Source organism: Arachis duranensis, chromosome 4 (genome assembly GCF_000817695.3).
Source record: "Arachis duranensis cultivar V14167 chromosome 4, aradu.V14167.gnm2.J7QH, whole genome shotgun sequence".
NCBI lineage: Eukaryota > Viridiplantae > Streptophyta > Magnoliopsida > Fabales > Fabaceae > Arachis > Arachis duranensis.
This window is the reverse complement of record NC_029775.3, coordinates 91634713-91648961: the sequence shown is the minus strand read 5'-3', so window position 1 is coordinate 91648961 and position 14249 is coordinate 91634713. Positions and strand designations below refer to the sequence as shown.

At 35.7% G+C, this 14249-nt stretch overlaps 2 protein-coding genes across 2 annotated transcripts in view; one reads left to right on the top strand and one right to left on the bottom strand.

The window, feature by feature from the left end:
• Positions 1-8568: 8568 nt before the first annotated feature.
• Positions 8569-12067, top strand: LOC107484882 (thylakoid ADP,ATP carrier protein, chloroplastic). Its single transcript, XM_021140617.2, has 10 exons — positions 8569-8588; positions 8795-8851; positions 10030-10092; positions 10211-10267; positions 10349-10432; positions 10604-10672; positions 10740-10852; positions 10938-11107; positions 11284-11362; positions 11532-12067. Exons 1-10 carry the CDS (start codon positions 8583-8585, stop codon positions 11647-11649), a joined length of 816 nt encoding a protein of 271 aa, XP_020996276.1. The 5' UTR covers positions 8569-8582; the 3' UTR covers positions 11650-12067.
• A 195-nt stretch (positions 12068-12262) lies between these two features.
• The window catches only part of LOC107484901 (alcohol dehydrogenase-like 4), an 11182-nt gene continuing 9195 nt past the window's right edge, over positions 12263-14249 (bottom strand). Inside the window, exons 7-10 of the mRNA XM_016105459.3 lie at positions 13927-13988; positions 13541-13636; positions 12993-13154; positions 12263-12634 (exon numbers count right to left, since the gene is read on the bottom strand). Coding sequence (XP_015960945.1) covers positions 12524-12634; positions 12993-13154; positions 13541-13636; positions 13927-13988 — 431 coding nt within the window. The 3' untranslated portion in view covers positions 12263-12523. The remainder of the gene's footprint in view (positions 12635-12992; positions 13155-13540; positions 13637-13926; positions 13989-14249) is intronic.

The window sequence follows — 14249 nt, the reverse complement described above, 5'->3', positions numbered from 1 at the left end:
ACCAACCCCATTCAACAAGTCAGAATCTTAATGGTTCAAGAGTTCTATGCAAACGCATGGATCACTAGGAACCATGATCAAAGCATGAACCCAAACCCAAAGAATTGGCTTACAATGGTTCAGGAGAAATGCTTAGATTTCAGTCCGGAGAATGTAAGGTTGGCGTTCAACCTGCCTATGATGTAAGAAGATGCACGCCCCTACACTAGAAGGGTCAACTTTGATCAAAGGTTGGACCAAGTCCTCATGGACATATGTGTGGAAGGAGCTCAATGGAAAAGAGACTCTAAAGGCAAGCCGGTTCAATTGAGAAGACTACACCTTAAGCCTGTGGCTAGAGGATGGTTGGAGTTCATCCAACGCTCCATCATCCCCACTAGCAACCGATCCAAAGTAACTATGGATCGGGCTATCATGATCCATAGCATCATGATTGGAGAGGAAGTAGAAGTTCATGAAGTTCTCTCTCTAGAACTCTACAAAGTAGCCGAAAAGCTCTCCACCTTGGCAAGGCTAGCTTTTTCTCATCTCATTTGCCATCTATGCTACTTAGCTGGAGTTGTCATAGAAGGAGACATCCTCATTGAAGAGGACAAGCCCATCACTAAGAAGAGGATGGAGCAAACAAGAGAGCCCATTCATGGATCTCAAGAGACGCATGAGGAAGCTCATCATCAAGAAATCTCTGAGATGCCTCAAGGGATGCATTTTCCTCCAAACAACTATTGGGAATAATTCAACACTTCTCTAGAAGGATTGAGTCATGACATGAACCAATTAAGGGTGGAACACCAAGAACACTCCATCATTCTCAATCAGATTAGAGAAGATCAAAGGCAAGGAAGAGACATAGAGGAGCTCAAGAACACCATTGGTCCTTCAAGGAGAAGGCGCCACCATCACTAAGATGGACTCATTTCTTAACTTCCTTGTTCTTATCTCTCTGTTTTTCGGTTTTTAAACTTCATGTTTGCCTATGTTTGTGTCTTTACTACATGATCATTAGTATTTAGTAACTATGTCTTAAGGCTATGAATAATTCCATGAATCCTTCACACTTCTTAAATGAAACATGTTTTTAATACAAAAGAACAAGAAGTACATGAGTTTCGAATTCATCATTGAAATTAGTTTAATTATATTGATGTGGTGATAATACTTTTTTTTGAATGAATGCTTGAACAGTGCATATTTTTTATCTTGTTGTTTATTAATGTTAAAATTGTTGGCTCTTGAAAGAATGATGAAAAAAGAGAAATGTTGTTGATAATTTGAAAAATCATGAAATTGATTCTTGAAGCAAGAAAAAGCAGTGAAGAACAAAGCTTGCGAAAAGAAAGTGGCGAAAAAAATAAAAGAAAAAGAAAAAGCAAGTAGAAAAAGCCAATAGCCCTTAAAACCAAAAGACAAGGGTAAAAAGGATCCAAGGCTTTGAGCATCAATGGATAGGAGGGCCCAAGGAAATAAAATCCAGGCCTAAGCGGCTAAATCAAGCTGTCCCTAACCATGTGCTTGTGGCATGCAGATCCAAGTGAAAAGCTTGAGACTGAGTGGTTAAAGTCGTGATCCAAAGCAAAAAGAGTGTGCTTAACAGCTCTGGACACCTCTAACTGGGGACTTTAGCAAAGCTAAGTCACAATCTGAAAAGGTTCACCCAGTCATGTGTCTGTGGCATTTATGTATCCGGTGGTAATATTGGAAAACAAAGTGCTTAGGACCACGGCCAAGACTCATAAAAGTAGCTGTGTTCAAGAATCAACATACTTAACTAGGAGAATTAATAACACTATCTGAACTCTGAGTTCCTATAGATGCCAATCATTCTAAACTTCAAAGGATAAAGTGAGATGCCAAAACTGTTCGGAAGCAAAAAACTACTAGTCCTGCTCATCTAATTAGAACTAAGCTTCATTGATATTTTGAGATTTATAGTATATTATCTTCTTTTTATCCTATTGATTTTCAGTTGCTTGGGGACAAGCAAAAATTTAAGTTTGGTGTTGTGATGAGCGGATAATTTATACGCTTTTTGGCATTGTTTTTAGGTAGTTTTTAGTAAGATCTAGCTACTTTTAGGGATTTTTTTATTAGTTTTTATGAAAAATTTATATTTCTAGACTTTACTATGATTTTGTGTATTTTTCTGTGATTTCAGGTATTTTCTGGCTGAAATTGAGGGACCTGAGCAAAAATCTAATTCAGGCTGAAAAAGGACTGCTGATGCTGTTGGATTCTGACCTCCCTACACTCAAAATGAATTTTCTAGAGCTACAAAACTCCAAATGGCGCGCTTTTAACTGAGTTGGAAAGTAGACATCCAGGGCTTTCCAGCAATATATAATAGTCCATACTTTATTCGAGTTTAGATGACGAAAACTAGCGTTCAACGCCAGTTCTATGCTGTATTCTGGAGCAAAACGCCAGAAACACGTCACAAACCAGAGTTAAACGCCAAACAGACATTACAACTTGGCGTTCAACCCCAAGAGAAGCCTCTCCATGTGCAAAGCTCAAGCTCAGCCCAAGCACACACCAAAGTGGGCCCCAGAAGTGGATTTTTGCACTTAGACTTATTTCTGTAAACCCTAGTAACTAGTTTAGTATAAATAGAACTTTTTACTATTGTATTGGGAGTCTTTTGACCACGTCTTGGTTATTCCGGTTCCCTCTCTGGGGCCGAAGCCAATGAACACCATTATCACTTATGTATTTTCAACGGTGGAGTTTCTACATACCATAGATTAAGGTGTGGAGCTCTGTTGTTCCTCGAGTATTAATGCAATTACTATTATTCTTCTATTCAATTCAGCTTATTCTTATTCTAAGATATTCATTGCACTTCAACATGATGAATGTGATAATCCATGACACTAATCATCATTCTCACCTATGAACGGGTGACTGACAACCACTTCCGTTCTACCTTAGAACGAGCGTGTATCTCTTGGATTCCTTAATCAGAATCTTCGTGGTATAAGCTAGAATCCATTGGCAGCATTCTTGAGAATCCGGAAAGTCTAAACTTTGTCTGTGGTATTCCGAGTAGGATTCAAGGATTGAATGACTGTGACGAGCTTCAAACTCGCGAGTGTTTGGCGTAGTGACAGACGCAAAAGAATCACTGGATTCTATTCCGACATGATCGAGAACTGACAGATGATTAGCCGTGCTGTGACAGAGCATTTGGACCATTTTCACTGAGAGGATGGGAGGTAGCCATTGACAACAGTGAAACCCAACATACAGCTTGCCATGGAAAGGAGTAAGAATGATTGGAGGAAGGTAGTAGGAAAGTAGAGATTCAGAAGGGACAAAGCATCTCCATACACTTATCTGAAATTCCCACCAATGAATTATCCTTATTTTCGAAAACCATTATAACCATTTGAATCCGCCTAACTGAGATTTACAAGATGACCTTAGCTTGCTTCATACCAACAATCTCTGTGGGATCGACCCTTACTCACGTAAGGTATTACTTGGACGACCCAATGCACTTGCTGGTTAGTTGTGCGAAGTTGTGACAAAGTGTGATTCACGTTTGAGAGCTCCAAGTCTATTGGCGCCATTGTTGATGATCACAATTTCGTGCACCAGAGCGCTGCGACTGTCGTGCCGGACTGCCGAATGCGACTGTGCGAGACTGCGAGCTCAGGCTTGACAATGAGAAGGCAGCAAGACGACGTCACTTGCGAGCGTTAGCGTGAGCATGAGCGTGTGTGACTGTGGGACGGACACTGGACGCAGCAGGTTTGGGGCGGCAATGGCAATGGCACCAATAGGAACGCTGGACGTTGGGCGCAGCAAGGTTGGGGGAGGCTAGTGTGAGTGTGACCGTGGGAGAGACGCTGAGTGACTGAGTGTGTTATGTTGTGTGAGTTTGAGAGTGATTCAATTAAGGTAGGGTTTTTATTGGGTTGGGTCGGGTTGGAGAAGCTGGGTTTTAGGCCATAAATTTACAAAAAATGTCCCTGGTAAAAAAAAAGCATTAGGCCCGCCCTGCCAAAGCCCACTATTTAAGCGATGCGGGTTTGGCGGGCTTTCAAAGTGTGGCGGTCTTAATTTTTCATCCCGACCTGCCTGTTTTGGCAGCTTACGCTGGCCGGCCCGGCGGATTTAGGCCTGTTTGTCACCCCTACTTAAAGGTTGATCAAGTAATATGCTTTTTCCTTATTAAATAATGGTGGCATATGTTAATGTTATTGTAGTTGATGATGATGTTGGAGAAACATAGATATTGGCAATAATTATGTAGTTGTAAATTGTAATTGAAAATGCTCGATTATTAGCTGTTAGTTATGCTTGATTATCAGTTGTTAGCTATGAAGTGCAGATATGAATAGGCACCAAATGAAAATTGTTGATTTTGTTTAGTTTACATCACTTGTAATATTTGATATTTTATTGAAACGTATATTTTCATGATAATTTTGCAAGTCCAGCCCTGCTTATATCATGTTCTCTAGATGGAAGTTAGATTTAGGTTCATAATCTTGATTTATCATGTGTATTTTACAAAAATAGATTTTTGTGCTATTGCTTTGCACATGTTCTTAAACACACTTAATATATTGATTGTGGAGGAAATAAGTTTTGCATCAAATGGAATAACTTAAGGCCTACAGCTGGTTTGAAAGCATTTGATGGTGTTCTTCAATCAAATATTGCATGAAGATTCTTGATCTTTCAGGAAATCCTGTTGTAGATGAAGGAGTTAAGGTTAGTATCAGTAGTCTGATGTTTTATTTACATTATCTTGATACTTGTGTACCTCTTTGACATGGACTATTTATGAAATAGGCTGTTGTTTGATAAAAAAAAAACGCTTGCTTTTTCTTTCCTTTTTTTTTAAACTATGATAACTAAACATCTGTAAATAACTTTTCAACACACAACACTATTTATAAACAGATAATTTAAAAGAAGATATGAACGTAAGGATAACATCTAAACAATTTCTTTGTTTAATTAATTCTGGAGAACATCAAGCACCTTGTCCTTAAAATAGAAGCACTTAAAACAGTTGCATTTTATATTGGAATCTCAATTATTTTCAAATTAAGTGCTTGATATTAGAGTTTGATTCTTTTATAGATCAATTAGTATTTTAATATAGTGTAACTATTTTTATTCGAACCTGTCTTAGCCTTTTTTTTATTGTTAGCTGAATTATTGGTCTATTCAAGTGCTAGATTTTTTGAAAATTGACATGTAAGTAATCTATGACACCATGTGCTTTTATTGGTATTGTGTTTGGTAAAAATCTATAATATTTTCATATCCCGTTTTCCTTCTACAGTTAAGTATCCTAAATCTAAATATCAAGAATCTTATGGATTTCTTAACTAACCATGATGGTGATATTCTGAGACTTGTTATTATTCTTAGAGCTATTTTTGTGATATATTTATTACTCATTCTTCCTCTCTTATACCAAGGAAAACAATAGAAAAAAATGTTAAACAAATATTCCTGATCATTATCGTACATTAGGTATTAATGTTATGTCATATCCTTGTTCATAGTGATTATGTGACATACTGGTGGATAACTCTGGCATTGAAAAGCTCCAGCTAAATAGTCCTGACTTGGGTGATGAGGTATGATTTGATAACTATGATTCGTTGGGGAAATAAAGTATACATTAACACAGAATTCTTGAATGAAAATGAAATATTCCAAACCAAATTTTGCCGGGAAAGGTAGAGAGAGTTGTGTCACGTTGAGACCTTGAGGTGTTATGCTTTTTTTTTTTCTTTTTCTTTTTTATTTTGGAGGTAGTTTACATTGTGTTGTTGAATTCAATTTAGTATAATTGGACGGTTGGTATATATTTGATTTCATGTAATATTTTTCATTGAATATCAATGAAATGCAATTTTTATGTCTTCTCTTTTGTCACATTTTTTGCTTAGTCCCATTGAAACTATAGTGTGTTTGTTCTTTGGAATACCATTTTTCTAACTCTAAAAGTTACTTAACCAGTTAACTATTCTAAATGGTTTATCTATTTATTGTTTTTTATTATGTTTTTAAATTATATTTTTGTTGTAGGAATTGGATCAACAGAGTAAGATTATATCGCCAAAAGAATTAAGAAATAAGTTTTCTAGAGTGAGTAACAAGGCAGCATGGTCTTTCTATGATGGAGATTTTATGTATTAAGAACTACATGTTAAGACATTTATAATTAAAAAAATTCATGTTATGTTTGATACTTTATTTGTATAGGAATTATTACTTTTGATTTCTAATACTAAAAAAATATATATTATGTTTAATACTTTGTTAATGAATTATATAATATTTTTTTTATGGGTACTGATCTTTTATTATTGTGAAATTTTAATCAAAAACTTATTTATTTAACAATATAAAAACGACAATTAAAATTGTCTTTTTAAATTATCAAAAATGTCACTTTTATCTGATAAAAATGGCAGTTTGTAACTGTCATTTTAAACAATTAGAATACTATTTTAAATCCGGTTAAAACCGTCACTTTTAAACAAAATGAAACCTCATTCTAACCTGATAAAAATGGTAGTTTCAAATGCCGTTTTAACCAATCGAAAAACGTCATTTTATTTGAATATAACAGCGGTTAAAAACCCTATTTTAACCTATAAAAAAACTATTGTAATAATCAAAATAGCGCTCAGAATTATGTCGTTTTTTAAAATCTCTATATTTGGTAATAATAGTGGTTTAAACCACCGTAAATGAAAAAAACACTGTAATTACCAAGATTTTTTGTAGTGTACATTTAGTCAATAGCCAAAACTTCTTCCTTAACATCACATATGTAGTTTCTACTAGGTCATATGTGACAATTCTTTCTTTTCTTTTTGACAGATGGGATTGTGGCATTTTCGTGATCAAATACCTGGAAAACTAGACCGAGGGCTCAACATTGGATGAATGGGATTGTGTGAGACTTCCAAGTCCTTCGACTATTATACGCACGTTTGATTTTTTGTAGTTTCTTTATGTTTCTAACGAACAATGAAAAATTATAGGAGACCTTGAAGTCGTTTAGAAGATAAATACTGTACAAAATTATTCTTAGTCCTTTAGACTCGTGTCTTAGGGTATTTTTAAAATACCTAGATAATGATGCTTAATTTATACATCGTATTAATCCCAAAAATAAACAAAAGAGGTGAAGACACTGTTCTAGGGATGTCAATGGGACAGGGCGGGGGCAGGGGCTGGGGATGCCTCTCTGCTCCCCGTCCCCGCCCCCAAAATTAATTCCCATTCCCGTCCCGATTCCCGCCGTGGGGGATAATTGTCTCCATCTCCATTTCCCGCGTTTTCCGTATTCTTTGCGGGGTCCCATTTTTTATTCCCTTATGTTTAACACTCATATGAAAATTAGAGTAAAAAATATCAAAAAATAAAAAACAAATTAAAAAATACTATTACAAACACACAAACATATCTTATCCAAGATTATAAGTCCACAAATACAACATAGTAAATTATAGTCCATAAAATAAAATCTTAAAATACAATTTTTATTCTAAAAAAAACAATAAGATATAGTCTTTAACATCAAGTGGAAACTGGAGAGAGTTGGGGCTGTGGGAGAGAACAGCGTATGATGCTGTGGGAGTTTTGGAGTTTGAACAAAGTGGAGATGGAAGAGAGTTGGGACTGGGAATAGAGAGTAGATGGCACAACAAACAACACAGTGAGTAGAGAAGACTGAATAATAGGATTAGAATTTTTTAATTGGTGAAATTCCTAAAAGACCCCTATATTAGAAATAAAGTAAGGTTATTTAAGAAATTTCAAATATTCAGGAAATTATCGAGAATGGGGCGGGGATCCCGGTTCAGATCCCGCGCCTGTTTCGAAAGAATTTTACTCTCTATTTCCATCCTCACGAAAAAATTTCCCACCATCAGAACTCCATTCGGACGATCCCCGCCTCGGAGATTTTTGACGCTCCTACACTGTTCACAACTCCAAGTACAAAAACTATGATTCAGCAACCAGAACATTTTGCTAGGGAGAAAGGGTGCAAGAGAAGAAAGGCAACAAAAGAAATTATAGACTGATTTTGTTAGAATGAGTTAACTGCGTTGGATGTTCCTCTAAGGTAGTTTTGTGTTTTCTTTTTTACTCGATATGAAATTAGGTTGACTCTTAGAATGTCTTTTTGTTGTTTTTTTACTCGTATTGGTGTTTATTTTAATATTTTTTCATCAATGAACCTGTTTTCCAACTAATTTGCATTGGTTAGGTGTACTTTTTCTTTATTTATTTAGCGCGAGTTTTACTTTCGCTAAAGAGCCTAAGAGGCAGCGTTTAGCTTTTCCCCAAGCGCCTTATCTCCTTCTCCGGCGTTTGAAAATGCACAACACAGAGGAGAAAGCCGTCGTCTACTGGCGCAAAATCCCACACCTCAAATGCGACGCCGTTTCCACCAAACCCTTCCATAATTCTTCCACCCTCACCTTCTCCTCCGCCACCGCCGATGCCACCCGCTGCAAATTCGCCTCCGTTTCGGTTGCTGAAACCAAACTCCACCACGATTTCGCTCCCACGGCAACTTCGACCGCATCAAACTTCTCATGCAGGTGCGAGAAAGGAAAAATAGTTCTTTTATTTTATTTTTCTGATAATAGAGTTTGAATTGCCTGTTATGCTGAACTTTCGTTAACGGCGTGTTTGGATGAGCTTCAATTTTGCGTTCAGAAAATATGCTAAACAAAATGTAAATTTACACAGTGTTGCGAGTGAGATTTTTAGTGTATTTAGTTAGTAAAAAATGCGTGCTTTGCAGACTCATGGTGTACGGGTCGGGCAAGAGAGTGCTAAGAAGGCAATGAGTTTCATTGAGGTAATTTCTATGTATATTTCATGAATCCTAAGGTTTTTGGTGCGGAATGGTTTTGTTTCTGCATTTATCTCTCTGGAGATTCAATAGTGATTAATGAATGATTTCTACTTGTTGACTAAGCTAATGCATGTTGCCATTGCTATAAAAGGGGCAGGCCGGTGCACAAACATCCGGGGTTAACGCATGCTGCCGTTGCTATACAATGAGTAATTCGTAATAGACTAATAGGTGGCTACTCACGTGAAGATATGATATGAGGATGATAGCTAAGATATTGACTAGTATTATGTTAAGTAGTTTAGTCAAACATGTTGAATCATCTTCCTAATATAGTAGTCTAACAGTTTATTTGTTCAGTTAGAAAGTTTATTCATGAGTTTTATGATAAAAGTACTCTTTGAATTTTGATATCCAGTCTTAAGAAGTACTAATTTTAAAATTGTTTCCAATTGCACCCATAAGTATTGTTGTATAATTGGACTATTGCTGCTAGGAATTATGAGTGATCAATTTCTTACTTGAAATGATTATGAGACTAAAAAGAGAGGACTAAAAGATGGAATCTTAGGAGGTGCATCTGGAAGTTCCAGACGTCCTTGCTAGAGTTCATTGCTTTGAAATGGTTGGGTACTTTATGTACCACTTATTTGTGAAAATTTCATTAGTGTCAAATAATAAGACATGAAATTTCTGTTTGTACATGGTTAAAACATTTGTCTGCATGGTGCTGGTTAGTAATTTATAGCTAATGGAGTTGGCCAGGCTTTTTGCTATTCGGTTTTTCTATAGAATCAACTTTTCTTTAGCCAACAAAGTGGTGGACGAGCAGACATTAAGAGAGGGAAAGGGAAAGAAAAATGTTGGCTAATTATTGGCTGAAAAAAGTTGGTTTCCAATTTTGTCCCTTTGCGGTTAATGGTGCTGGAAGCTAGTTGTATCCAACTTTTAGAAAGCAAATTGGAATATTCTTTCTGTAAATATTTTCTGCTCACTAATAGAAGGTTACTTTTACACTTCTGTTAATAATGGTTTGTTTTTTCACATCTTGCTTTTATTAAGCAGAATTTATTGATCTTTCAATTCCTTTGTTTGATAATCTTCTGTTTTCTCCATTTAGATGCAATAGATCAGAGTATTATGAATTGTTATACTAGATCTCACGTGATCACAAATTACAGGCTATAACAGTTATAGCAAAGGAAGAAGGCATTAAAGGTTACTGGAAGGGAAACCTCCCCCAGGTCAGTCTTTAGTATAACTAGGAATGAAAGTATTTGGAATTTTCATATTTATGTCTCCTTTATCCTTTCAGTGAACTACAATGTTCACTTTTTTAGTGTTTCTTCTTTAATGTTCCAGGTGATTCGGGTTGTTCCTTATAGTGCTGTCCAGCTTTTTGCATATGAAATTTACAAGGTTGTCCTTAATTATATTTTTGAAGTTCTAAGATTAAGTATCACCTGTCCATGCATAATGTTCTGCTTTTTGGATCTACAGAAAATATTCAGGGGACAGAATGGTGAGCTCTCTGTTGTGGCAAGACTTACAGCAGGTGCTTTTGCTGGCATGACATCCACTTTTGTAAGTAATTAAGCAGAGGGCTAGGGCCTAGCTTTGATAGGTTAACTGATTTTGTTGTAGACATCAGACTTCATAACAAAAGCTTGATGCCAACAATTTTATTTTATGTAAACCAATCTTTTAATATCCCTATATCTTGTTCATTTGTGTATGATGATGCCTTTTTTGTAGATAACTTACCCATTAGATGTCCTGAGATTGCGATTAGCTGTTGAACCTGGTTATCGAACTATGTCACAGGTATGATTGGCTGAACTGCTGTGATATTTAAGCAAGGTGAAGGTGAACCATGTTGTGGCTTTTGCAGGTTGCCCTGGGCATGATAAGGGAGGAAGGAATTGCATCTTTCTACAGGGGCCTTGGGCCTTCGCTTATTGCAATAGCTCCGTATATTGCAGCAAACTTTTGTGTTTTTGACCTGTAAGTTCATTTATAATCTGTCTCAAAATTCAGGGAGAAAGAACTTGGATTGAAATGATAGATCCTGATCTTATTTGGATTATAGATTGAAGAAGTCATTGCCCGAGAAATATCAAAAGAGAACCGAAACATCAATACTCACTGCCTTGCTTTCGGCCTCGCTTGCCACACTTACATGCTATCCTTTGGACACTGTGCGAAGACAAATGCAATTGAAGGGTACGCCTTATACAACGGTATTAGAGGCCCTTTCAGGTGACAATTACTTCTGTTTTATCTTTCAGCATATAAGTATAAACAATGTATAGTCAAACATACACTAATTATAAGATTTTACATTAGAAAGAAACAAGAAAGATATAAAAAACTTGTTCCAAGTTTGTTCTGAATTCATCTACTAGTCACTGGAACCTTCGGATGCATTGGTGCAGGTATTGTGGCACGAGATGGAGTTGTCGGCTTATATCGGGGATTTCTGCCTAATGCTCTAAAAACCCTACCAAACAGCAGGTTCCCAATATCTTCTATAGTTCTATTGCATTGCCTACATAAATAAGATTACTAGCATTCCACATATTGACTATGTTGGCATTAAGCAATGCATATATTATTTATCTTCATCCAAACTTTCCTTCCTAACGTCTAGTTGTTTTGATTTCTCGCCTGCTTCAATCTGCAGCATCAAGCTTACCACATATGACCTTGTTAAGCGCCTAATTGCTGCTAGTGAGAAAGAGTTTCAAACAATTACAGAGGAAAACCGCAACAAACAACAGAACATCAACAGTCAAGGATAATGAAACTATTTTTCAGTGTTTTCAGCCATTCTTTTGCTGAGTTTAAGTTTGATGCACTAGCAGTGTAAAACATTTTACACAGTCGTGCGATCACATCCGTTCTTTTGAATGATCATTCACGCGGTCAATGTGAAAGGTAGTTATTTTTACTCATGTGGCATTACGTAATTGGATGCACATGTAAAACTGTTTTACACTGACAGTACATCAAAATTAAATTCTTCTTTTGCTACCTGAAAACATTTCTGAGACTTCCTTTGGCCTAACTTCCACCAGTATTCACAATCATACACCAGCCAATGTTTCTGTATATGTTGGCCGAGAATTTTGTAGAATATAGAAGTTTCTCTAGGTGCGCTGTAAATGCAATATTCTTTTGATGAATTAATTATTAGCTATGATTTTTTCGGGATGTTAATTGCTATAGCTACTTAACTGACTGGTGGAATATGAAAGAAAAGAAAAAACTGGTTGCTACTCACAAATTCAACTTCTGCACATATTTTATTCATTTTAAATGATATTTGTGTCGTTTTATTTTTTTCTAATTGTATAACAAATTTTCTACCGACTACATATGTACGCAGCCTTGACAAATCTTGGAAGGTAAAAATAATTCTGGCACACAAAAACATGTTTCTTTGTTGATTGCAGCACACTTCATCCATACAGTGAGATAATGCAGTTTAAAATTCAGAAGCACAACTCCTCTCTTCACATATTCATATTTTATCTATAGGTGTTACAGACTCTTTGAATGGTAAGATATACTGTACTCTTATCGATGACTCAGATCATCATAATAAGCATGAGGGACACTACTGGGACAGTGATTCATCTTAATTATCAAAATCATTCAAAAGGGGAACCTCTTTTAGAGGTGTAGGATACATCTCAGTGATTTTCCAGCAATCAGAAGATCAAAGGCTTTGTTAATCTCATCAAATGGAAGCTCGTGTGTGATGAACTTGTCTAGATTTACCACCTAAAAAGTTATAAGTAAGTATTAGACCATGCATGTGCTTTACTAATATTAACAATACTCTTTTCATTTTGAAATAACTCTAAAAAATAGTAATAAATTAATTTTGGAAATGTATTAAATTGCATAAATTGACATAAATATCCTTAGACAAGTTAAAGTAATGGTATCATTTTAATAATAATAATAATAATATAAATGGGTAGTTATTCCAGAAATTTCAACTTATTGTAAACCTTGATAACTCTACTAAAATGGAAAGATTAAAAGAAAATAATAGTATTTGTAAATAAAGCATAGATCATAAGTCATTCTTTAAATTTTTGAAAAAGAAATTGCAAGGAGGGATGAAGATCATTACTCCATGCATGCATTCATTGGCAAAATGAGGCAACTGGGTTTTCCCTTTGAAACCTCCAAAAACTGATCCTATCATTCTGCGACCATTGAACAGCTCCATTGGGTGAATTGGAAGCAATTCTGGTTTTGAGTGAATTCCTAGTACTACAGTCAATCCCCAACCCTGCATCACAAAAACTTAACGTGAAATTTGGAGAGGTGGTGTATGATACTTCAGCAATCTCAAAGAGATAAGTAATTAGTCATCATTTAAATTATGTTTTATTTTTTTATTCCTCATAATATCTCACATTCTAATAGACAAAAGACTAATTTTCTGCAGACCTGAACTCCATTTTAGGAATTGTTGCTGTCTAATAAATTCCTTAATTGCTTAATTCACAAGGCAGGATTCGAATCCCAAAAATTTTTTTAAGCGGATAATTGAGCTAATAACTCAACTAATCCAACTTGGTTATAATTTTAATTATGTTATGGCACTGTAATAATTAAGGATAAAACAAGTAGCTACTATGAAAAAAAAAAGAAGCAGAAATTAAATAATATAACCTCATGAGCAGACAAGAAGGCTTCCCTTAGAACGTCCAAGTTGCCAGCACATTCAAAACTGTAATCTACACCTCCTCCGGTCATTTCCTTGATTCTCTGCAAATGAATTCATTAGGCAATGGCAAATTTTTAAGTTATAGAATGTGAAAACCGAAACATTTTAACCAATAAAAATACAACAACTTGACTAGGACAACACGTTGAGGTTGCAGACTCAGGTTCCTTTCTTAACCCATCATCATCATCATCTGCATCTGCATAAATATAATGTAATAATAATAATAATAATAATAATAATAATAATAATAATACAGGTGTATGTGATAATTTTTCTTTTGTGAAATGATTAAATAGAAGTATAGAAGACTGAGCAAGGAAGTACCAACCTCATTCACTGGTTTCTCTTCATCTCTTGGATTTATGAAATCTGTGACTCCCATAGCTTGGGCTTTAACCACATAGAAAATGTATATATTAATATACTTACTGTTATAACTTATAACAGATTGCAGCCGAGGCCTTGGATCAGTGGCAGCATCATCTGCCTCGCTGGGAGCTGCACCCGGGTTCGAATCCTCAGTGAGGAATATTGAACCCATGTTAGTAATATCCATGTAGTGTGTGTGAGTGTGTAATACATGGATGTAATGCCTAGGATTGGGGGTTGTCCAATCCACTTGACCAAAAAAAAAAAAAAAAACTACCTCTT

Excerpts from the sequence above, each read along its gene's own strand:
- LOC107484882 (XM_021140617.2), top strand. Across the intron at positions 10,093-10,210 it reads GGAAGGGAAACCTCCCCCAG|GTGATTCGGGTTGTTCCTTA; the intron begins GTCAGTCTTTAG and ends TTAATGTTCCAG. Across the intron at positions 11,363-11,531 it reads AAAACCCTACCAAACAGCAG|CATCAAGCTTACCACATATG; the intron begins GTTCCCAATATC and ends TTCAATCTGCAG.